The 26,624-nt window shown below is 40.4% G+C and overlaps 1 protein-coding gene and 1 long non-coding RNA gene across 2 annotated transcripts; one reads left to right on the forward strand and one right to left on the reverse strand.

The window, feature by feature from the left end:
• The first annotated feature begins 9,594 nt into the window (after positions 1-9,594).
• On the forward strand, positions 9,595-12,783 carry LOC107373054 (T-cell surface glycoprotein CD3 epsilon chain-like). The gene is made up of 4 exons (XM_070543290.1): positions 9,595-9,706; positions 9,880-10,085; positions 10,163-10,306; positions 12,384-12,783. Exons 1-4 carry the CDS (start codon positions 9,642-9,644, stop codon positions 12,488-12,490), a joined length of 522 nt encoding a protein of 173 aa, XP_070399391.1. The 5' UTR covers positions 9,595-9,641; the 3' UTR covers positions 12,491-12,783.
• A 7,504-nt stretch (positions 12,784-20,287) lies between these two features.
• LOC139062591 (uncharacterized) lies at positions 20,288-21,366 on the reverse strand. Its single transcript, XR_011516144.1, has 2 exons — positions 21,018-21,366; positions 20,288-20,864 (listed from the first exon to the last, which is right to left on the reverse strand). It is a non-coding gene; the product is annotated as an uncharacterized lncRNA (long non-coding RNA).
• Between the last annotated feature and the right edge of the window lie 5,258 nt (positions 21,367-26,624).

Here is a 26,624-nt window from a genome sequence, read left to right on the forward strand (position 1 = left end):
GAGGCAGATGATAAGGATAAACCTCCAACCCTATTTTAATAGTGTCAACAAAAAATGCAGCAGAGCATTATTTTACAAGCAGTTATTGAAGCAAAACTTTACTTTCATGAGCAAAAATATTTTTTGTAATGAAATACAATTTTTTAAATTGTTGTGTTGTGTGTAAAGATTATCGTAACTAAACAATGACTTGAATGTTTTTGTATTGAACGTTATTTAAAGTATCTTTTCTGGAGTTTTCTCCTTTCAGAAATTATGTATGATTTTTCAGAAATCCATAAAAGTGATTATCTTATCATGTACTGTAATATAGTGAAAGCAATACATCTTTTTTTGTTGCTAGGTATGCCCCTGCCCCGCAGAGCTCCATGCAATAGGAAACTGAGCACTGACCAGAACTAACCAATAGCGTTAGACTACCGCTTACTTGCTTCAAATTTAAGGAATACCTCGGCTGGCGCAGAGTTGATTAACTTTTCACGCTCAAGAAAGTCTCTAAAATATAAATATATGAGAACACAACATGACATGAGAATAATCCTAGTAAAACAACGTGTTTTAGCTGTTTGTCGGCTACAGAAGCACTTAAATAAACAAGAAACGCTAAGTCGCCATCTTGATAAAACGGGGGGACAGACTTTTTGCGTGATATGCTTGTCAGCCACTAGATGGTGCCATCGGATAAGACCTAGCTGCTTTAAAGAACATTAAATGTTCTTTAAATGGCATTCAATGATTTTAAAAGTATTTGTTGATTTAAGACAAAATAACTGAACACTGAATAAATGACATTGCTGCTTAGGGCAGGGCACAGGGTCAGGGACTGAACAGGAACAGGTTAGCTGTACAGTTATGATACTGATCCATTCAGCTCATTCATACAAAGTAGTTTAGTATTTTATTATCTGAAAGTATGCACTATGATTTATTATCATGTGATTGTTTAGTTAAACAGTGCTGATTGTATATTTCTTCAGGTTGACACAGCGATAGCTTGCTCCTGATGTATTGTTGTGTGTCCCATTTTTTTTCTATTCTTTCTCTTTCTGCAGGTCTAGAAGCAGACTCTTGTTCATTATTGTTTATTTTTGTGGAACCCCCCACTTCCTCCACCCACCCTCTTCCCCCTCTCTTCCCACCTTTTGTCTTTTCCTTTCTCTTTCACCTCTGTCTCCGTGTCTGGTCGGAATTACAAAGCATTGAAAAACAATAACAATAAAGTTTTAAGTATCAGGTGTGACATTAAAGCAGAAGCTTTGATGCTCCACCTGAGAGTAAATCTGTAAGGCTTGTCACCAGCATTCAGACATCAATTCTGTTTTCTTCACAGCCAGACAGGACATGGGAAAAAAATAAATAAAAAATCAGCAGTGCTTCTGTCTGTGGCAGGTCTGTAGGGATGGTGCTGATAACGTGACACTACAGAAGCCCACTTGGACAAAATGCATTTCGCCCCCAAAAAAAGAACGACAGCATGGAATTAGAACTGATACAGAGCAAGAACACACCTAAGATGTTCAATGTTGTTTTTACCCAAAGAAGACTTAGCCAGTGGCGGCTGGCCAGTAGAGGGCGATAGGGCGCCGCCCTCCCAGTTTTTCCGTGTTTTTAATTTTTATTTAAAAATAATAAATAAATAAAATTCACAATAATCACATATTCTAAGTTAATTGTGTGTTTTGTAACAAAAATAAATCATATATATATATATATATATATATATATATATATATATATATATATATATATGTGTGTGTGTGTATATATATATATATATATATATATATATATATAAATATATAAATATATATATATATATATATATAGGTCTCTGCCGGTCTCTGCTGATCTCTGCCGGTCTCTGCTGAGCGGTGGAGGCTGTGTGCTGTTTTTCAATCGCCCAAACAGGACGAGACCAGCTGTCCAATTGCTGACAAGAATATCAAAGGGTAGGAATGGGAATGTATCCAATCAGCGTCGACGTTGTTTCATAACGTTTCAGAAGCATGATGGGCGATGGAGCTACCGCCAAAGGTTTCGTTGGTGTTCGGTAGAACTCGGCAGAGTCGTTTTTGGTCGTGACACAGATGTAACATGGACGCCGCCGGTGACTACAACCAGCATGGATGCCGGATCTCAGCAGCCACTGAATTCAGTTCGGTCTCTTCTCCAGTATCCGTTCGAGAGGAGAACTATGGTGGAAAAACTTAATGTCAAAGAGCTTGGACCAGATCAGCCCGACGTAAAGATAAGCCAGCAGGAGAAGGAGAGAGGTAAACTGTACACACGAGGCTTCTCCCGAAATTGGTACACCAGGAAGGCTTGGCTAGCTGGATGCAATCACGCTAATGCGTTATTTTGCTTTCCGTGTTTGTTATTCAAAACGGCTGGGACAGATAAGGCATGGATGAGTCAGGAGTTACAGACATGAAACATTTATCTGAGAAGGTGAAGAAACACGAGTTATCCCGGGCACACATGGACAACAACACGGTGAAGCTAGCCATGCTAGGCAGCAGAGCTAACGTTGCCATGCAGGGAACAACAAGCAGCTGGGTGCAGAGGTAAGCTGTACATTACATTTCTGTGAACAAGACAATTAGAATCAGAAATCCTTGGTTGTCCCACAAACCGGGACATTTGTTTAATAACATGTTTAATGTGCAATAACTGTAAAAACTCATTTCAACACACATACTTATTATACATATTTAATCACGTAAATGTGTATTTCATGTAAATTTGTACATACACCAATCTGATTCCATTTTACTTGTTACACTTCTGCTGCAGCAAACAAATTTCCCAGCTTTTGGGACAATTAAACATTTCTGATTCTCAATCAGATGTTTTTACCTCAAATGTAAAAACATCTGATTGAGAATCAGAAATGTTTTATTGTCCCAAAAACTGGGAAATATGACATTTGTAAGAGGATACTGATGACAATATTTCCTATGAAAGTGTTTCCTATGTACTTATCTGTTGTTTTTTATTTATCATATGACAGGTTTTTCACACCATCCTGAGCCATGCAAAAGAAGATTCTTGTCACCACACCCATGACCACAGCCGAATCAGAAAGGTGCTTTTCTACTTTAAAGAGGATTAAGACTTTCCTTGAGGAACACCACAGGATCACACAGGATGGGCTGAATGCTCTTGCCATGCTCTCCATGGAAAAAAAGCTTGTCACAAACATTCCTGACTTCAATAAAAAGCTAATCGAGAGCTTTGCCACTCAGAAGGACAGAAGGGCAACATTTCTGTACAAATGAGGTATCACACACACACACAAATGCATCCACTTGATCTTTGTATAAAGTTGACCTTGGCACAACACTCCAGAAATATTTAACAGTGTAAATTTCTGGCATTTTGTCTAAGTGGTGTTTACTACCATTACTGTAACAGTGACCTGCTCATAACTTTTGGTGTTCACTCAAATGTTGAAATTAAACAAAATGTTTTTGTTACTTGCCTCTTGCATTGCCTATTTACCATTTATGGTCGTGTTATTTTATGTGCAATTTAATGCAGTATTTTTCAACCTTGGTCTGCAAGGCAGCGTGCCAATAGTCAGACACACCTGGATTAATCATTTTGTCCAATGATGTAAGACAGGAAGTAAAAGAGCTGTGCTTAATTCAGGAAATAGTGAAGTTGTGCACAAAGCTCAGAAAGCACAAGTTTGTTTAAAAAAAAAATAGCACAGCCCCACCAAAAATATTTTTCACCAGCCGCCACTGGACTTAGCTATAAACTTTTCATCCCATTATCCTGTTGTGGTCTGAAAATTAATCTAAGATGCTTAAATTAATTACCAAAGTTTATTTATTAAACAGAAGATTCAGTAAGATTCTTTTAATTCAATAAACTGGGAATGCAACCCTTTTCTGTGTTTCGTTTCAATAATGAGGCAAGTTTAAAAATGAAGAAATGTATTTACTAACAATTTTAAACTAAAAGATTTGAAACGACAATCATAAAATGACAATTCATGGATGGCAATTTTAATGACAATCCTTAACAGCTTTGATATTACTTGTTTAAAAGCAAACCTGTGTTGGATGGAGCTAAAATTGAGAATGATGAGTTTTGAATGCGTGAATGCAGTTCTCAGAAGGTTTCTTTCAGAGGGAATGGAAGGTGTTCTGGATGAAATTATGTTTTGCACATAACTGAGTTATTTTTAGAGAAAACAGCATCAAACGCATTCTGTCGTGTTCTACCTCACCCAAATAGGCTGACCCTCTTGTGGATCCGGAGATCGGAGGATGGGTTCATCCAAGATGACACTCGGGGATGGCAGAGAAGACGCCGAGTGTCCGATACTATTAGGGATGAGCCGGATACTCGTTTCAGACGAGTATCCAGTACGGATAAAGAATTTTTGACGAATACGAGCATGAAACGAGTAAAGCTTGTAAATATCTGTAATCGTGCTGAAGGAAAATCCTCATTGGGTAACTGACTGTCTTCATGCTCTGTGATTGGCCAGTCACATAGAGCGCCCGCCCCTCCCTACACACAAAATTGCAGCCGGCCGGGAGCGCAGTCCGTCCAGCTCATCCACGCACACACACACAGACAGTAACGGATCTCGCTGTGATTCCTTCACTGTTGCTCACGTTTCTTCAGTTTTCCCTAGGTTTTCTTCAGCTCGCCTCTTTTTCGGTTGAATATTTAAAGTTACTTTTTTCGTAACTTACCTGGTGCATTTGACAAGACAGAGCTGACATGCTGCGTGGTTAGTCACTACCTCCGTTCCAGTCGGGTTTTGAATTTTTTAACTCCCTCTCTCTCCCTCTCTATCTTTCTCCCTCTCTATCTCTCTCTCTCTCTCACACACACACACACACCTTAATCAACATTGTTTTGTTTAACTTTGTGTGGGGCTAAATGCCAAGAACGTTAAGAAAAAAATCAGTTTAATCAAATTAAAATTTAAAAATATATATAAAGTTGTGTCTGGTTCTAGCATTTCATATTTCCTAGTTCCTACTGCATGAGTTCAGATTTATTAATCCATGCACTTAAATATGAATGTTCTGATTTTATTGAAACACTTGTTCTGTAATAGTTTCTTTACTATTGTGATCAAAAATATTTAATCTCAATTCTGAGGCTGCTCTGTAAATAGCTTTCAAATAAACAATACACATAGCAACTTCTGATCATTCCATATCAATTTCAGACTTAAAATAATATATTGATGTAAACCACACCCACTTCCGGTTAAACCACACATACTTCCAGGTTATGCCACGCCCACTCCGAGTACAGATACAGATACAGATAATTTAGTTGGTTGAACAGATACAGATAGTGGTGTACTCGCTCATGCCTAGATACTCTGGTCCGGAGTGGTAACAGGGTACACGGCTGTACGAAGCGTTTGGCAGATGCAAGTTTCATATTTAAATTAACTTCAGAAATCAAATGACTCTGGGAGAGTCTTGCGTTAGCTCGTTAGTTTTGTTTGTTCTTTAGCCATTCTGTCGGCGTGACAGACAGCTTGCAGAGCGTCAAGGAGATGGCCGTTCTCCTTTCCTCGTTGTGTTGGTTCCAGAACTGGACGTGAAATCTGTAATGGTTAGTTTTTACCAAACTCCCTCAGAACCCCTCCCTCTCTCTCCGGAAGAAAGCTTGGTCATGCGTCAAAAAAACATGTGATGCAGTTATTGTTATCTGAACTCTGTTAGCTGAACAGGGTGAAGGTCTTCTTTGCTGAACACATCTTTAATCATTATAATAATTATCATTATAATACCGAAAGCATAATAATCAATTTCATGTAATTAAAATACCTTTATATCTGAACCAAGTGATCATGTATTAATGATTATTTAAACAATAATAAAGTCATAAGTTTACTAATTATTATTTAATTATTATCATCATGGCTTGAAGTATCCTTCTTCTGACGGAACAGCAGATACTGGTGTTATGATCTTGGCAGACATCGTGGCTCCTTGGGCTTTAATTTGTGGATTCAAAGTACTTGTTGACCCAGCTTGACCCAGCTGGGCAAATGTGACCTTTGGCACAAATCAGAGAACCTTCATGCCGTTACAATCCCAACATCTTCATCTTTATTCATTTTATGAAGATTTTGTGTTACATTGTGTAGCACCCCCTTACCCAGTCTAGTATAACTGTGCATTAGAATCTAAAACAGGTGAGGTGTCTTCTTGGGTTCGTTGATTTCTGGTAGAAATCTAGCAGGTTCACCTAAGGTAAAGTAATATTTTCCTTTTGCTCTCAAACCATTACATTAGCATTATCACTTAAACCAGAATAAGCCCAGACAACTTTCTAATGAAAATGATCTTTAATAAAGAACTCACTTAAAATAAATGAACTGTTCATTTCACCTGAAAGCAATCAAATTACCAGAATTGTAAATGTCTTCGAATCAAATAACCAAATCAGTTGGTTTTTTCAGTGAACATATTTAACATTGGTCATTAACCGACCTCCATACATTTCTCAAAAAATAATATCAAGTTCAATATAAATCCACACGTGGGCCCGCACTCACTCACACACACACACACACCAAGTTTGGTGCCGTAATTTTTCCATTGCAGGACTGTGCAATGATTGTGAGGCATGCAAAACCTTTCCTTCAGACGCCCTGACAGATTCACAGAGCAGGTGTCCTCACCCCGAGACTCGAAACCCGATGTCCTCAGTGATTCGAAAGGTGTCTGTGTCCTCCGTCCGAAAACAGGAATCCAGACATCCTCCGCGAACTTCCCCACACCACTCCTCTGCCTCTCATTGCGTCTCCTTCTCCAACCAGCTCCCGATAAGTCCCTAATCACAGCGATTAAGTTTGCCTTGGGCCGAAAGTTTGGGAGTCCGTCCTTCTGTCTCTTTTTACTCTGAATCCTCGTACCCACATGCTGCAGTCTCTCTCCTCCTCAACACCTTACCGCCGTCTGCCTCTTCTCGAACTTTCCCTAAAGCTCCCCCTAGTGTTCATAGCTTGCTATTGCTCCTACACAGCTTTCATTAGTTTAAAATTCAGTCCAACGTCCTTAGACTAAACAATCAACGAAACAATAATACACACATAAATGGAAACAAAAATTTCTCATCAGAGGCCTGTTCTCAGCTGAGAAATACTCAATGTAAAATGCATAACTTTAGTGGCAACGTTACAGTTAACATTATACATGCACCTCACTGTTCATGTTGATACAAAGTAATATCAAACCTGGTTTAAATTGAAGGGTTTTAAGTAAACTGTGTAACCCAGGGGATTACAATTGTTTGAAGAAAGAATCATAACACTACATAAAAACTACTTGAAAGGTTTTGTATTTTCTAAGGAGCTTTTAACAATAAATGTTCTTTAATATTAATATTACACTTAGAAGTATTTGTTCTGCTGTAATTAATCTAAATAATGAGAATGTAAAAAAGCATTTTGACATAAATAAATACAAACATACTAGGGATGAGCGAGTACACCACTATCTGTATCTGTTCAACCAACTAAATTACCTGTATCTGTATCTGTACTCGGAATGGGCGTGGCATAACCTGGAAATGGGCGTGGTTTAACCGGAAGTGGGTGTTGTTTACATCAATATTTTATTGTAAGTCTGAAATTGATATGGAATGATCAGAAGTTGCTATGTGTATTGTTTATTTGAAAACTATTTACAGAGCAGCCTCAGAATTGAGATTAAATATTTTTTATCACAATAGCAAAGGAACTATTTCAGAAAAAGTGTTTCAATAAAATCAGAACATTAATATTTAAGTGCATGGATTAATAAATCTGAACTCATGCAGTAGGAACTAGGAAATATGAAATGCTAGAACCAGACACAACTTTATATATATATTTCTTTTATTTTAATTTGATTAAACAGATTTTTTTCTTAACGTTCTTGGCATTTTGCCCCACACAGTTAAACAAAACAATGTTGATTAAGGTGTGTGTGTCTGAGAGAGATAGAGAGGGTGAGAGGGAGAGAGATGGAGTTTAAAAAAATAAAAAACCCGACCGGAGCGGAGGTAGTGAGTGACTGATGCAGCACGTCAGCTGTCTTGGCAAATGCACCACGTAAGTTACGAAAAAAGTTACTTTAAATATTCAACCGAAAAAGAGGCGAGCTGAAGAAAACCTAGGGAAAACTGAAGAAACATGAGCAACAGTGAAGCAATCACAGCGAGATCCGTTACTGTCTGTGTGTGTGCGTGGATGAGCCGGACGGACTGCGCTCCCGGCCGGCTAGAGAGTTTTGTGTGTAGGGAGGGGCGGGCGCTCTATGTGACTGGCCAATCACAGAGCGTGAAGACAGTCAGTTACCCAATGAGGATTTTCCTTCAGCACGATTACAGATATTTAAGAGGTTTACTCGTTTCATGCTCGTATTCGTCAAAAATGCTTTATCCGTACTGGATACTCGTCTGAAACAAGTATTCGGCTCATCCCTAATACATACATGCATACATACATACATACATACATACATACATACATACATAGAAGTTAAGAATATATTGTGATGCAGACTTTTGGTCATATGGCCCATTCCTACCCAAATTAATAATAAAGCAGCTTTTATCAAGCCCCCGCTGTCCTGCAGTGCTGCACAAACCTATTAGTCACTCATTCATGTAGATCAGGTGTGTGGCAGCAGGGAAACACCTCAAACCTGTAGGAAAGGGGGAGCTGAGGACCAGGGTTAAGACACTCTACATGAAGGAAAACCAGAGCAGGGCTGCAGCTGCTACTGAGAGAGTGCCTGAAGCCTTGTTCACACCAGATGCAGAATGGATTCAGTCCAGTTTCACATGGATCAAAAATGATTGAGTGCAATCAGAGCATTTACACCAGCTGTGGTGTGGATGCGGAGCTCCAGAAAGTTTCAACACAGAGTCTGGACCCTGCATGAGTATTGTTAAGTATTTACCTGAGCCAGACAGGAAGTGTGACTGAGATTTACTGAATTTATTTTTGTTTAACAATCAGTGGTACGTTTGGAAATCAACACTTTTGACTAAAGGGTACTCATGGTTTGAGAACATGGCTCAGGGGGTCAGAAAAGGTTGGGAACCAGTGATCTCCACTATCTACACCAGGATGGTTGGGCTGTGAACCATTTCACTGCTAAATTCATCACAACATATTTCTTTAATCAGCCAGATTTTTCAAAGTGTGCTGTCTGTAAACTCTGACTTGATTGTCAGTCAGAAATCCTGATTAGCATGAACACGTTACGACAGTGTCCACTCAACGTGGGGAGTGCTTTTATCTACCTTCAGACTTTAGAAGCATTATAGGATGTGTTCTGTTTCTGCATCAGGCTGCAGTTTGACTTCATTTTGAGGTTCAACTGTGAATTAAACTTCAAACAAGAAGCACTTCCTGTGAGGCTAATAGGGTGTGTAACTACACACACACACACACCTACACACACACACACACACACACACACCTACACACACACACACACACACACACACACACACACACACACACACACACACACACACAGAGGAACCGCTGGGTTCGCTCAGGAATTGGCTGTGAACAGTCAGCTTCTTGTCACTACATCTCTTTATTTATTAGTCTTTGTCCAAACCTCAGACATTTAAACCAAGCAGGAGGGAAGGGAATGGGTGTTCGGGCCGTGTTCGTCGTCCTGCTGCTGCTGGAGGCCACGGTAGAGGCTCACTCAGGTACATTCCTAATCCAGATTGTTTCAGCATTTTCTTTTAAATGGAAATGATTCAAATGTTCTCTTTCTGATGATCAAGAGTTTGTTTCCAGTTTGCTGTATCAATCGTCCTGAGTAAATTGATGAATGCAGAATTCTGAGTGATTAGGTCTGCTTCAGCTAACATTAATCTTTTCAAAGGAGATGTAGCGTTCTGGAGGGATAAAGTCACCCTCACCTGTCCAGGTATTGCAACATGGTTTGAAGGTGAGAATAAAGTCAACTCCTCTACCAACTCCAACCTGACCCTGGAGTTTGAGTACAAGCGCCTCTCTCAGTACAGCTGTGAGTACGAGGAGCACGGCCTTGTCCGAAAATGCCACTTCTTCGTGAAAGGAAAGGGTTCGTAAACGCTCAACTTCATATGCTGTCTGTGTTCAGCTGGTAGTAGCGTGACCAGTGACCCCTTTCCTCTCCAGCATGTCCTAACTGCTTTGAGGTGGATGGGTTTCTATTCATGCTTGTGATCATGGTGGATGTGATCGGGACGGCGGTCCTGATGATGACCATCTATAAATGCACCAAGAAGAGGAGGCCAGCTGGACCCCCTCCCCCTCCCAGATGTAAGAAAACAGCTGCTGATGTGGCCGCTTACCCTCCTTTAATTATTAATGCTAATAATAAATCACATTTAGTCTCTCCACCCATTCTAGCGCCGGTCAGGTCCAGAAGACGCAGGCCAGCTGCTCCAGCTTCTGCATATGAGGTTGGCGCTTAGTTTAAAACAGCTGCTGTTATTTATACAGTAAATTACTACTAATTATTATTATTATTCTGTTCTAATTAAATAATTACATCCAGATAAATGATGTTCATGAGTGTGAGGAATCCTCGGTGAATGTCCATGTGTCCCTCTAACAGAGGGAAAAGTGTGCTTGTCTGAAAAAGGCCAAATTTTCTGTTTACATTTGAAGGCTTAAAACTTTTAAATTAATGAAATGTTTTTTTTAGCTTTCTCCAGTTTTTTTAATTATTGATTAGCATTAAAATATCACAATGCAATTGACCGTCGCAGACAGAGGAACACACAAACAAGGCCAATGAAGAAGTGTTGGCTGAAGCACATGCTTATTGTGCCAACCTGTTTTCCATATAGTTCATATGCACATGAGGCCTAACACCAACGGGAAGAACAAGACATGTCTCAACAAAACAAGATGAAGTTAGCTTTCCACCGTAGATAAACATATACATTAGGCTAATTTCATATAATATATAAGAAATATAGATAAGACCAATGTTTCAATACTATTGTACCTTTCGTTCATGTTTAATATATTCTTCTAATAATCTAGTTTTCTACATATTTTTAAACAGTGAGCTACACCTTTTAAAGTAATTTTCATAACTGTTTTACAAATGAACTCCTAACAGAAACACATCTCTGTTTTATATTCGTCCTTATCTTTTTAAAATAATCGGTTTCACTTATGTCATACAGACTGTCTCTGACCTCAAACAGTTTCTGAATACTACTACAAAGTAAATTATTATGTGCTTATTTGTGCCATTTCATATTCGAGTAACTCATAAAGTTTAAGGGTCTTCAAATGAACAAACCAAGTGTTAGTTGGTTCTTTATGGTTCATTTGAGTTATAATTCTTATTGTTGTTTTTTGTAACTTATAAGTAGGAAGACCATTAGTGATGTTTGCACAGTTTGAACAAAGACTGAAGAGTCTGCCTGAGACTGAAAACAAAACACAATTAATGTAGTGAAGAAATTAAAATTTTACTTCAAATGAAAACTAAAAAAATCTATTTCTCTTCAGATGTGTTTGTTAGTTTGTTTCATGCATTCATTTATAAGATGCTCATATACTATTTTAAACTGACTCAGCATCATAAGTGCTCTTATTTTGAAAATCCTTAGAAAAATGCCCAAACCTTAAATTATTATTCATTATAATTAAAAACTTAGTTACAAAATGCTGCTGCAGTCATCGTTATTCAACATTAGTGATGGTCCTAAAGCTAAGGTGGTCCGGCGCTGGTCTGGGATCTGTGTCGCTGCTTCCCAAATGGAGGGTCAGGACTCCTCATGGGGCCATGTTACACCACACTAGGGCTCTGATTTTATATTAACCTGTGATTATGATTGCCATCAGTATGTTAACTTGAGCTATTGAGGAAAATGCCAAATAATGGTGTACGTGCTGCTTTGATATTTACTTGATATTTACATTTGATTCTTTCTGGTTAAATTATATAAAGTTCTCATCATCAGGGTCACACATTGCTGAGAATCTTATTTTGTGTATTTATAGTTCTTCTTTACCATGCAATACATCCAGTCTAGACCGGTTTAGACCAGTTTCACAGTAAAATGAGTAAAAACAGAACAATAAATAAATAAATAAAACACTCCACATAAAATAGGGATGAAAGAAAAGACACAAAACCAAAGAACAACTTTGAATTAAAACAAATACAAACTTCATCTCAGAGAGTGTCAAGCCCAAGCAGCAGAAACATTAAATGTGATTTACAATCAGCTGATTAATATTTCAGGTTCTCTCTAACAAACCACAGTTAGAATTACTACTAGGTCATCTAATGATCAGGTTTGGGGGTTTTATTCTCTTTTGAATGAAGGAAAAATGTCAGATTGAACTGAGTATTGATTGTTTCTCTTACATTTTAGATGTGATGAGATATTATATCTTGTTTTGGCTCTTTTGCAGTCCCTGAACCCGAACACGGTGTCGCTGGAGACCTACTCCACCGTGGTGCACAGGACGGGTTAGACACCTCCACCCTTGCTCCCAGCAACCAGAAGACTCAAGATTCCTTTGTTTTCACTTTAGATCCAGCTCCTCATTTATGCAGGAAACAATACATTGTTTTTCATTTTAATATATTGAAACTGATTTGTGACTATTACCTGTACAAAAGGTGGAAACATAATATAAACAAGCTGAAAGAGTAAAGAACAACATAAAATAGAACAGAAGAAAATAAAACAGAACAGAACAGAATGGAACAAAATTAAACATAACAGAACGAAATAGAACAGAACCAAGTAAAACAAAACAAAATTAAACAGAACATAACAGAATAGAACTACAGTGGGGCAAAAAAGTATTTAGTCAGCCACCGATTGTGCAAGTTCTCCCACTTAAAATGATGACAGAGGTCAGTATTTACATCATAGGTACACTTCAACTGTGAGAGACAGAATGTGAAAAAAAAAATCCATGAATTCACATGGCAGGATTTTTAAAGAATTTATTTGTAAATCAGGGTGGAAAATAAGTATTTGGTCAGTAATAAAAAATCAAGTCAATACTTTGTAACATAACCTTTGTTGGCAATAACAGAGGTCAAACGATTACTACAGGTCTTTACCAGGTTTGCACACACAGTAGCTGGTATTTTGGCCCATTCCTCCATGCAGATCTTCTCGAGAGCACTGATGTTTTGGGGCTGTCGCCGAGCAACACGGACTTTCAACTCCCTCCACAAATTTTCTATGGGGTTGAGATCTGGAGACTGGCTAGGCCACTCCAGGACTTTCAAATGCTTCTTACGGAGCCACTCCTTTGTTGCCCGGGCGGTGTGTTTGGGATCATTGTCGTGTTGGAAGACCCAGCCACGTTTCATCTTCAAAGCTCTCACTGATGGAAGGAGGTTTTGGCTCAGAATCTCACGATACATGGCCCCATTCATTCTGTCCTTAACACGGATCAGTCGTCCTGTCCCCTTAGCAGAAAAACAGCCCCAAAGCATGATGTTCCCACACCCATGCTTCACAGTAGGTATGGTGTTCTTGGGATGTAACTCAGTGTTCTTCTTCCTCCAAACACGACGAGTTGAGTTTATACCAAAAGGTTCTACTTTGGTTTCATCTGACCACATGACATTCTCCCAATCCTCTGCTGTATCATCCATGTGCTCTCTGGCAAACTTCAGACGGGCCTGGACATGCACTGGCTTCTGCAGCGGAACACGTCTGGCACTGCAGGATTTGATTCCCCGCCGTTGTAGTGTGTTACTGATGGTGACCTTTGTTACTGTGGTCCCAGCTCTCTGCAGGTCATTCACCAGGTCCCCCCATGTGGTTCTGGGATTCTTGCTCACCGTTCTCATGATAATTTTAACCCCACGGGATGAGATGTTGCGTGGAGCCCCAGATGGAGGGAGATTATCAGTGGTCTTGTATGTCTTCCATTTTCTGATAATTGCTCCCACAGTTGAGTTTTTTTCACACCAAGCCGCTTGCCTATTGCAGATTCACTCTTCCCAGTCTGGTGCAGGTCTACAATTCTTTTCCTGGTGTCCATCGAAAGCTCTTTGGTCTTGGCCATAGTGGAGTTTGGAGTCTGACTGTTTGAGGCTGTGGACAGGTGTCTTTTATACAGATAATGAGTTCAAACAGGTGCCATTAATACAGGTAACGAGTGGAGGACAGAAAAGCTTCTTAAAGAAGACGTTACAGGTCTGTGAGAGCCAGAGATTTTCCTTGTTTGAAGTGACCAAATACTTATTTTCCACCCTGATTTACAAATAAATTCTTTAAAAATCCTGCCATGTGAATTCATGGATTTTTTTTCACATTCTGTCTCTCACAGTTGAAGTGTACCTATGATGTAAATTACTGAACTCTGTCATCATTTTAAGTGGGAGAACTTGCACAATCGGTGGCTGACTAAATACTTTTTGCCCCACTGTACATAAAACTGAACAGAACAAAAAAGAACTAAATAAAACTGAGCAGAACAAAAAGAACAGAATAAAATAAAACAAAATAAAACAGAACAGAATGGAACAAAATAAAACAAAACAGAACGGAACAAAAATAGAACAGAAGAAAATAAAACTAAACAAAATAAAGCAGAACAGAACAGAATAGAACCAAATAAAACTGAACAGACCAAAATAGAACTAAATAAAACAGAACAGAACAAAATAGAACAGAATAAAATAAAATAAAACAAAATAAAACAAAACAGAACAGAAGAAAATAATACAGAGCAGAACATAATAGAACAGAAAAAATAAAACAGAACAGAACAGAATAGAACAGAAAAGAAAAGAGCAGAATAGAACTGAATAAATTAAAATATCAGAATAAGGTATCTTTATTCAGCAGAGTAGAAGTGACATTCAACAGCATTTCAGGAACACCAAATGCAGATGAAACTGCAGAAATGAAAAATGATGCAAAGGTCTGTTTATTTCAAGCTGACATCTTCAGGTGAACAGGTTCCAGCAGCAGTAGGATCTGATAGTCGTGGCCTTGTGATATTTGAGTTTTACAGATTTTGTAACAGTTTAAATTAATCTGTTATTATAAACCTGTGCTAATGCTGCTCATTCTGAATCCTTCTAAAAAGAACAGCTTTAGTTTTCTTTCTTGTAACCCTCTGTGCTTATCTGCTTATCTTTGTAAAGTGTCGTTAATACAATAAACCACAACAGTGCCTGTTCTCGCCTTTCTTTGCTCATGGTTGGAAACAAAACTGCGTCAGTCGCTTCAGAAGAAACACGACTCAGAGTGTGGCTTCAAAGGACAGCCTCAGCAGGAGGGATTCGTCTCTACAGCCGTGGTGAAATCTTCACCACAGAAACACAAATGCTAACGTTTAACTCGGCTCACATATTCAAACAGCAGCTCAACGATGGAAACAAACCAGATTATTCATGATGTAGTGTTGACACACTGTTATCTTTGTTTACATCAGCTGTGTCTGTGTGTGTGTGTGTGTGTGTGTGTGTGTGTGTGTGTGTGTGTGTGTGTGTGTGTGTGTGTGTGTGTGTGTGTGTGTGTGTTTAGGGGGGTGTGTTACTTTCACTATCTACGGCTCTGAATTTAAAGATTGAACACGTCACTTTTTTCTCTTAAGTGAACTTTTATTGCTGCAGTAAATTAGTCTTCCTTCTCTAGTTACCCTGTTACCGGTCACTATAATGATGTGTTACACACACGCACGCACGCACGCACGCACGCGCACACACACACACACACACACACACACACACACACACACACACACACACACCTTCACAGACTGTCAGACAGAGCAACAGCACATTTGTCTTGAACATTTTTTTTATAGAAACTTGGTAAAACCCAAACATTTTGTTTCAGTTTGCAGGAAACTTTTCATTAATTAAACTTTAGTGGATCTTTTGTCTCCACCATATGGCAGTAAGAGGAACTACACACAAAATGTCTGTCACTCATTTTTATGTTGATAAATCCTGAATAAAATCACTCACTGGATAATGTTAGCTTTATTTCAGACACAATCACACATCAGTTTGAGCCATTTTACATCAAATGCAAACCAGTCCTAGGACTGGTTTGTTTGTTTGTGACCGTGTAGAAACACTAATCTCACATGGCTGGGCATGAATGCATACTAAACAGTTTACAGCAAAAAAGAAACATTAGCTCATCTAGAAGAAATTTCTAAAAAAGACAACTAGAATAATTGATCATTAAAATCATTTGTACAAATCCTAAAAAAGGAAATTTAAATCAGGATCTCCTACAGGAAAGTCAACTTAAGTCAGCAGAGCAGCATCAGGACAATCAAAACAACTTTTCTCTTTAATCAGAGTGACAATAACAGTTAAATAAAAGTAAAATAAATTTAAAATTAATCCAGCTAAAGCACAAAGTTCATTCTCTCAACTATTTTCTGTGTCATCACATTAGAGTCATGTTGGAGATTATTGACGGTAGTTTTAACCACCAGGGGGCAGAGGTGCACCTTGATGTCTAAAGTCTGTGAGTTAGGTTATAAGGAACTCCGGCTATGAGGACGTGTATGCCCTAATAAGCCACACGTTTTCTGTTGTACCAAACTATGTTGTTAAAAACACACAAAATATTGCTGTTTATTTATAAATCTATAATATTTAGCACATTTTTGGACATACGTACGCCGCCATGTTTTCCGCATGCTATGCACTTTGGGGGCGATTATGTATATTGGTTGCTCTTGGAAGAATAGCTATTGACGCTAGTGTTTGTTTACATGCTCACTGTATTAATAATGAAGTAAAATGCTGCATTGTACTGCTTTTGGATGTAATTTCCAGTCAAAGAGCAACAAGGGGAGTGATGTGAGTTCACACAGCTTTCCCACTGGCAAGAAGAAGAGAAAGCAGGGGGAAGATGCCTGTGGACGGACACAACTTCCCAAATATCCGCAGTTGTGTTCCCAACATTTTTCTCCTGATGCGTTTGAGGCTTATAGTCGACCACAACGACTTAAAGAGCTCACCAGAGTGGCTGGGTGTAAGAGAAGACGGAAACTAAATGCTTTAGCGACCATTTTCCCACACAAGGAGCCTAAAAGCCCTCGGAGAGACAAGAGATGCTGGATGCTCTCCTGAACCGACAACCCGCTCTTTCAGCTGCCGCTTCTGTCACGTTCAGCCAACCATCGGACACGCCACTTGTCACGGATGTAGCTGAACGTTCACCTCTCCCATCAGTAAAACAAGCAGTAAGTGTAGCAACACAGTGTTCTCCATATATATAATATCTGCAACAATGATTAAAGTGGTTTCACTGAACATCCTGATCATCTATGAAGCACACGACAGCTCTGGATGCTAATAATCTCCTAAATCATTCATAACTGAATAAGTTTGATCACACGAAAGCTTACCGTTAACTTCTGCTGACAAATGTGAGCACTCTCCCTCAGTTACCATGGAGACCCATTTGCCGCACATGCGCCACCGGTGTTGTCCAGCTCTCGCTTCATCCCGCCCTTCCTGCTCTTCATGTTGACTCTCGTCTTGTGAAACGTGGTCAGTGATGTCACCATTAATGTTTCACTCTGGTTCAAACTGAAAAGGCTGAACAGATGACGTGTTGATGTCGCTGAACAATCACTACAGGGTCCCAAAGCCAACCGGTGCTACCGAGGTACAACCAAATGTCGTCACTACCCAGAGTGCATTGCGATGCTAACAACAATGGCGACCTATGAGTTAAACTATTTTTACAAATTTTATAAAAATGAAGTCATTAAAGGTTTTTTACACCATTTTAATATAACTGATACTAACATTTATCTTTTAAGAACCACAAGGTTTTGTAACCTGGGTTCCGTTTAAAGCTGTAGTCTGCCAGATTGACCTCATGAAGAAGAGGAGGAGATTTTGGAATTTGAACAGCTACTGCTCCTCCTCCACCCTCCCTGAGAGAGCCGAAAGCCACACCTCCTAACGTGCACGTGCAGGTAAAGCCAAGTTAACACAGAGAGCATCGCTACTGTGAGCCAGAGCTGAAGTTTTCTAAAGTAAGGATGTTGTTTGCTACCTAAACCTTAGCTATTTACTGGTAGCAAAAGGCATTTTATAAAGAATATCTATAAATATATATTTTAAAAAGACCAGTAACAGTTGAAATAATGTATATTATAAATAAACCCCTACTATCATATTGTTAGCATTTTATCAGAAGTCACTAGCAATATTATTAATGTTAGCATTAGCTCCACATAAAGCTGCTTGTATCCGTGATCTCATTCTTTAAGTCACTACCCAAAGCTCATGACCATAGGTGAGGGTAGGAAAGTAGATAGACTGGTTAATTGAGAGCAGGGCTGTGCAGAGACCTTTGAAGGGGCGGGTGCTCAAATTTAAAAAGGGGCACACAGAATAATATTTTCAAACACCATGACATAACCACAGTATACCCGGCTGAATAACAAATCATATTTATTAGAAATTCAAAATGGAAGCGAATCATTATATACACCATAAGGACAATGTAAAGCAAAAGTAACTTGTTTTGGTAAATGGTCTGTATTTGTATAATGCCTTCTTAGGGTTCTACAACCCCCCAAGGCACATTACAACAAAATCAGTAATTCACACACACATTAACACACTGATGGTGATGAGCTATGATGTATCCATAGCTGCTCTGGAGCGCACTGACAGAGGTGAAGCTGCTGAGCACTGGCGCCACCAGTCCCTCTGACCACCACCACCAGCAGGCAAAGCAGGTTAAGTGTCTTGCCCAAGGACACAACAGCATCAATCTCTGATTAAAGTCAGGATCAAACCTGCAACCTTCCGATTACTGGACAACCTGCTCCACCTCCTGATCTATTGCTGTCCTATTTTACCTGATGATGGGGTACAATGTAGCTGTTGCAGGGTTGCTCCTCTTGCTACTGCTGATGATGCTGGAGGGCAAGGCTGTGTTGATCTCAGACTGTAGGTAGTAAAATGAACAGAGGAGAAATGTTAGTCAATTACAAAATTAATGTAAGATAATAAAAAAATGGCAAAATTGGTGAAAACTCTTAGAACTGTAAGACAGAAATATCTGAGACAACACCTGTGGTAAATAAATGGAAATCTAAACATTAGTGGATAATAGAGGGGTTTATGTCAGAGATAAGAATGTGACAGAAATATAAACAGAAAGAGTTGTGTGTGTCTTCAATCTCATGTGATCTATCACTCTCCACTTGCTGTCCGTCTGAGAACAAGGCAAAATTAGCTATTGTATGAATGAATTATGTAGTTATTCACATTTAACAGGTCTTGCACCTAATCCATGATCAAGTAGCTAACAAAAAACATTTTCTGGCATCAAAACATTGCAGTTGTGTTTATTATTGTTTCTACACTTGTTGCTGTGATGCAACTTACCTGTACTCTTTTTTTATCCAGCTGGTGAGGGACCCACTGCCTTTAGCTGCCTCACATAGCTCTTTCTGTCGCTGCTTCCGCCTCCTCTCCTTACGAGGCATATCTGTACAATGATATATCATAATTAATTTACAAATATTTTTTCATGCATATGAAACTCATGCATACACATACTGGGGCATTTCATTCCTTTTCCAGAAAACTAACTGTATATAATTTGGCCACAAATTTGCTTCATGATGTTGATCCAGAATATTTCCATACTATTTTAATCATAGTGCTGTTGAGGGTCTGACCTCATGAGGAAATTACTGTCCAGTGATTTTTTCATATAGACTTTGCTAAATTGCTCTGAAAAAGCAAATAATCACATCAGCGCCAAAAGAACTTTATTTCCCGTGATGCTTTGCACACGGAAGTGTGATGACCTCTGAACTCACAGAGGGCCAGCCCGCCGATAAAGGGGGGGCTATAAAGGACTGAAGCGCAGAGGAAACTTTCTCTTACGTTCCAGCTTCAGCTGGCGGTGAAGGGACGCTTGTTCTGCTGAGGCGTTGGACACGACAAGAGGCCGAGGCACAGAAAACAGCGGAAAACCATCAAATCAGAGCGAAACACCCGGAGATGCTCCAGTGGAGAGACAATCGTGGGAGGAGAAGCGGAAAATCACATCTGATCAGCGAACACAAGGGACGCCTTGCTTTGCTTCAGAACAGCTGTTTGCTCCTGCAAGTTTATTTCATTTTTACTCTTATCTTTCCCGTTCTTCTAGACCACAATAAGCAATTACAGGGCCGGAGTGGGACACATTTTCAGCCCTGGAGTTTCAGACCCCAGACCGGCCCACTTAACGAATTATTATTAAAATCATGTTAGAACTTTATATGTATAGTCTACAAAAGCACACTACTTGGTAAAGCCTTGTAATTGTAAAGCAAGAAAGAGTTGAAAGAGTTGAGTTGCTTTACAAGAAAGAGCAACTCTTTCTTGTAAAGCAAGAAAGAGTTGCTTTACAATGTAGGTTTATTTGAACATCAGTGCACATCTCCAACATTGTTCTTTACAACACATTCTCTAACAATATAACAATCTACATTCTGTTCAAACAGCTGTTCTGAGATTTTCAAACCTTTAAAATGAAATGACTCAGCACTCCCTTTCACACTTTTTCCAGTTTCCCTAGACTCACCTGCACACAATTAAAATAATCATCTGTAAAGCTTTAGCACATTTGATATGGAAAACACATCTTTGTAACCAATTAAAATATTTTCTATGGCAAAATATGCAGGCTTATTTCATTTTACTTTCATTCTAATAGCTATCTGTTGTGGGCTTTGTGCATTTACTAATAAAAATACAACAGGTCACTACTATTATTTGGAAATTAAAATTATTATAATGAAACTGATGTTTGCGCATGAGTTGGCTCACCTTCTATCCCAACAGGAGCAATACCCTCACTGCTGGCTCCTGGCTCTTCTTCTGACACTACATTGTGTGAAAATGGTCACAATTCAGCATTCATTTTCCTTTTTTACACGCTTTCTGATCAATGCTGAATCATCTATTATAGAGCCAGGATAGTTTTCATCATATAAATTTTAATAATATTCAGTTCACTGACTCAATAAGTAATCCTACCTGTACATGCCCGCTCTGGAATTGTGGGCTTCTGCCTGGTGCTTATTAGGCCTACTGGATCTTGTGTTTGACTCTGACAAGACAGTTTGGTGGCATCAGTCACATCATACTGTAAATTATATTACACAACGTTATGTCATGATGCCATATAATTCATTATTGATGCTTAATTAACTTGAATGGTGATTTGCAGCCAGTAAAGTTTAACATCTTGACTTGCCTTACCCGTTTTATCTTCATTTGAAGTTAAAGACCGCGAGCTTGTTTGAGAAAAAAAAGGTGCTCATTTTTGCACATTTAGCTGCATCCAGGGCCAGATTAAGACTTCGTTGTACCCTGGGCAACAATATTCAAGGGCTCCATCATCACGACCCGAGGATCACCATAATGTGGTCACATACAGAATATTTCACTGTAATATGCAGTAAATATACTCAATACTTGAATGCCTGACAACACGTAACCCGCCCAGAGTAACCTTTGACCCACCTTGTGTGGACTGACCAATGAGGAGAGGGTCTTAACTTGAGGCCCTCTCTTCATTGGTCAGTCTGCATGAGACTGACTCTCAACTGACGTTCAGTCATAGGCAGCGAAGCGTCTCTGTGCAGCGCAAAAGCCCGGGTGGACAGTTTGTTGAATATAGGGTGATCACATTTCCATTTCCAAACAAGAGGACAGGGGATCTGTGCCTATGAAGTCACACTATGGCAACGCCACACAAACCACGCTGGGACCCATTTTTTTGTAAGAACTAAATTAATATCAGATTCTGCCAATAAAAGGGCTCTAAAACAATTCATATTTAAATATTTAGCATATGTATTGGAAAATCTAATTTTTCTGCTTTAGTGCTGCAACAAGGTTTTAATAATAATAAATTATTATACCGTTTGTTTTACTTCAGCATTGGTAAGCTTCCTGTGCACAGATTATTAAGGGTGCTTGTTTCAGCTGTGAGATTAGACGATAGGATCAATGATAAAATAAGTTGTCACACACTCCATGGAAACTTTCAGAGAATCCACAAATAGTGGCTTTCAGATGGTTTTGTTACTTTTTGCAAGTTTAGAAAAGAAGCAGATGAGACAGCATGTCTGATAATTTAGTTTTTCATCTGATAATATTAGAACATGTCAGTAATGTCTGAGGAGCTTTTATAAACACTGTATAACTAATGCTCCTGGAGAGGGTGTGAATTACACAGAGGCTTCTGGGGAGCCCAGTTATGGGGTGGGTGGGGGGGGGGGTCATTTTGCCATGGCCCCCAAAATGTCTTGAAACGGCCCTGGGTGTTTGACTGAGTTTTGAAGGTGATTTGAATTTGTATCAGATGTATAAATATTACATGTGTATAACTTATTGTTTTATACAGGTAGAAACACGTAGTGGAGATAAATCTACCTACATTTTACTTTTCCACACGTAGTTTTGTTTTCTTGTTTTTATTTAACTATTTTCCTGTCCTGTCTGTCTCTCATCTTCCTGCGTCTCCTCTAAACTCTCCAGAAAAAACTGCTGCCAGGATTCTTACTTTTTCACCTCATCAGTTACTTTTGAGCAGATCAAATGGATCTCCTGACCGCAAAGCGGAGTGCGCCTTTCGATGCTGCGTCAGTGAGGTGAAATCACCGCAGCACCGCGCAGCACAAGTGATGAGCTGCGCAGCAGCAGAGCGCTTCAGGCACAAATAAGACAGAAAATAGAGAATATGTGCGGACATGAATGATCGTGTGCTAATTATAGTTTTTTGGTTGCGCCACTTTGAGAATGGACCGTGCGCTGGACGCAGCTGCCTGGAGCGCTGCGCAAGAACGCGCTGTGCCGCTCTCTGTGCTCTCTGCTCAGAAGAGTCCACAAATGATGTAATATAGATAGAAAACTTGTTTCCGGCTCCCCTGGATGTGTAAGATATACAGCTCCCCCATAATTCGATCCCTGCTCCTGGATGAAAAGCCGGACATTTTCATCAATACGACCGCGGACCCCCAGTCCGGACGCCCGGACAGAGAGTGAAAAGTGGACATGTCCGGGGAAAACCGGACATACGGTCACCCTAGTTTAATATAAAGCAGGAGATTACAGACATGCCTACAGTATTTTGCTCGTGCGCTTGCTGCCCTGGGCCCCTTAGAGTTCGTGGGCCCTGGTCAATTGCCCAGTTGCCCATATGGTTAATCCGGCCTTGGCTGCATCTGTTTCCAACGCTTTCCTCTTTTTAATTCTTGCCTTCTCCGCGCCACCCTTGCTCTTTCTACTTTCCATCTTTCCGTCAACTGCGTGGTCACGTGGTGCGCACAGGCGCATACGGGGGAAAAAAACGAGCTGCAGCCTGCAGGTAGATCCAGCCAGAGACAGCCGGGAGGAGCGTATGTGATCAGCCCGGCGGCCTCAGTGCCATGACTGAACACCGGCACCAAAAAATAAAAATAAAATGATAAAAAACAAAAACGAGAGCACCGGCCCATGCGGCCCAAACATCGCGCGGCCCACCGGGAATTCTCCAGACCCTCCCGATTAGCCACTCCGGGCCTGAGCAATTACATACACCGCGCTATTGCTTCAAAATACCCACGGTTTTTCTCTTTTTCGTAACCAAATACGTCATATCTCTACCGTGAAGTAAGGTCTGTTTGTTTATTATTTAAATAACTTTAGTCGTCAGCTGTGGCCAGGCTGGTCGACTTCTCTCTTAGATTAATTTACAAGTGATCTTTGTTGTTTGTTAACTTTTGAAGTGTTTAAGTTCAGTTTAACTGTAATTTTAAGTCACTAAGAGCAAGCTAATTCTGTTGTCTGCATCTGAGAGAGGAAAAAGTCACAGCTCACACATCTCAAGGACACCCCCCCACCCCACCCCACCCCCGCACACCTGCTCTGGGAAAACAAAGACCCATTCATATGCCCTTCATTCACACACACATTTGATTTCACACACACACACACACACACATCTCCAATTATATCAAATTGTTTTACATTATTAATCCCTTGTTAATTAAATGTTATAGAATTCAGATTTTGTCTCCAGTGACTTTTTGTGTTGACTGAAAATCTCTGCTCCTAGAAGATTCCACAAACTTTAAGAAAGACTGAAAAGAGTTTGGATTCAATTTTTCCCCGGTTAAAAGGAGAATGGTGCCCCGAAGATACCTAATTGTATCTTAATTAATTAATAACTCGGTAAATATTCCCATATTTACAGAATTTACTGAAGAATCAAAAGTAAGTAAAAGCTTACTAATTATTCGCTTCCTAATAACCCCAACATAATTGGTGCTCCGTGTGAGGCTAGGATACACAGAGATTTTTATCCGGCACAAACAAACAAATAAATCTTTAGCCTTGATTAAAATACTCTTTTGGTTTCCATAGGCTGTTTGCAACAGAGTGGCGCTGGGTTCGCTGAGCGGGAAGCTGCATCGAACTCTCACCAGTAACTCAGTGCTTCTTTAAAGGTGCAATGTGTAATAAATTCTGGCTAACCTTTTAGGTTAAAATTCAGTTCCTCATTAAAGATGCAGTATGTAAGTGATTCTGGCTAATCCTTTTAGGCTAAAATTAACTGCTAATTTAGCAACTTTAACTCACAGTGGCTATTATAACTAACTGAAACCTTCATTCAAAGACTGATAACACAGTTTGCTAATATTCTGAAGGAATAACTAGCACATTTAACACTGCAAGTGTTGTAAGACGTTGCTACGGCAACGCAGCTTTTGCTAAAATACTGAAAGGAATAGTATTTTAAGCGTCAGTCACGGCATTCCGTGCAATTTAAAAAACGCTAAAACCTGTGCGCACAAAGGTTAATTTAGGGTTTTCTGCTACAAAGCTAGCAGTTGCTGCCCAAAAGGTGACGCTTTGAGCTATCTGCAGAAGCTCTACTAGGTTATTTTTGGTTCAGTTGTTAAAATGGAGGGACAGACTAGTGTCCTGATCAACTCCCAGCAACCAGGTGGCGCTGCGGCGCACGGCTATGAACCTGGCCTACTTTCTGGACAATTCTTGTCCAAACTGGTCGCGGTTACTCGAGAACCCGACTACGCCTCTAGTGGCTTCACTGAAGAACAGCTTGACGCTGTAATTGATCAAATAAAAAACCCGGATGGTAATGTTCCAATCCAGGTGTCCTTGGCTAAGTTCGCTTTAAACCTCTATCAGAGAGAACTTCAACGTGATCAGAAGATCATAGAACTCCAGAGTATGCTAGCTGAAAAACAGCGAAATGGAAGGCCGACGGAGGACAATGAAGACGACACCAGCACCGATTCTGGGGAAGATGGGGAGGAGACCCCGCCCCCATCTGCTGATGACAACAGACAGTGGAAAAGGGGGGAACACCATGACTCTGAGGTTGAGCCAGAGTCTTCCCCCACACCGGTGCAGAAACGAGCCGGCAAAGTCAACTTGGGTCCGCCCAGGATGATCGGCAAAGAGCAATTGGTTTCCTCCACCCGAGGAAGCGAGGGACCGCCGTCCCGCCGTAAAGGTAGGCCACCTCTTTCCAAGGTACCTGTATGTAGTATGTGGTGTGGGACTCTCTGGACGGACGCACGCCGCAGGGGAGAGATGAAGCTTATCTGTCCCAACCTTCGGCCCCGTTCCCTACACACACCTGGCATTCAGGACCACCTAGGGGCCGAGGGCAGTTCGCCCTCGAACCCCAGGTTGGACCACCACCCTCATCTTCACGGCCTTCTCAATCAGTGAGAAGTCGACCAGCCGAGCGGCACCTCTATTTAGACCGCTCCCCCAGTCCACGAAGGGTGCAAGGTGCCGACTGGGGTTATGCAAAAGCCCAACCTGCACCTCAACCATCTACCCATCCTAGCTAGTCCGGTATTCGGCATGCCGATAACCAGCTGCATGACAAAGCATCCTACGCCAGTCAGTACCCGGACAGAGCATATTACGCAGAAGCCCCAGTTGAAAGATGCAGGCTGCACCACGCAGACGTACCCCGGGAGGAGGACCTCCCAAGACACCAACGTGACGTGCCAGCAGTCCGCCACAGCACCGAACCCCGATTTGGACCCCAGGAGTCAACATTGGGAGCCCAGGACACACCAAAGATATCCAGCGCACTCTGAGACAGACCGCGTGTCAGAGTCAGAGGATGACGCGCCGTACCGTGTACTTCAAATTGAATAACTAGCTAAAGACATAGAACGCTTTGATCCTAACACCGGTGAGTCCAACGTCGACGATTATCTCAGGGAGATAGAATGTTGTCTGCTTGATCTTCCATCACCCTCTTCAAGGGAAAAGCTCAAGCTAATTTGGAAAACCACATCTAGAATGGTGCATGGTTTCATGGAAACTCTACCACCTGACATTCGAGATCAGTACTCCTCGCTCTGCCGAGCGTTGAGAGATGAATACGCCACTAATGCAGACTCTGCGTCAGCTACAATGGGGCCTTCTCCATCAAACATGGAAGAAATGAACCCCCCAGAGAGTATTATCGCCGACTCAAAAGTGCTTATTTTCAAGGTCGAAACGCCCCTGGGCTTGAGGAAGACCCTGCCTTCAGATCCCTTTTCATTCACAACCTGTACGAGTGTGTTTGCTCCGAAGTCTCAATGTATTGTCGAATGAAAAAAC

The sequence above is a fragment of the Nothobranchius furzeri genome, chromosome 13, assembly GCF_043380555.1.
Source record: "Nothobranchius furzeri strain GRZ-AD chromosome 13, NfurGRZ-RIMD1, whole genome shotgun sequence".
Lineage (NCBI taxonomy): Eukaryota > Metazoa > Chordata > Actinopteri > Cyprinodontiformes > Nothobranchiidae > Nothobranchius > Nothobranchius furzeri.

Coding starts and splice junctions, on each gene's coding strand:
- LOC107373054 (XM_070543290.1), top strand. CDS start 9,642: ATGGGTGTTCGGGCCGTGTTCGTCGTCCTGCTGCTGCTGGAGGCCACG. Junction 9,707..9,879: donor ACGGTAGAGGCTCACTCAGG/TACATTCCTAAT, acceptor CATTAATCTTTT/CAAAGGAGATGTAGCGTTCT. Junction 10,307..12,383: donor ACCCCCTCCCCCTCCCAGAT/GTAAGAAAACAG, acceptor TTCTCTTACATT/TTAGATGTGATGAGATATTA.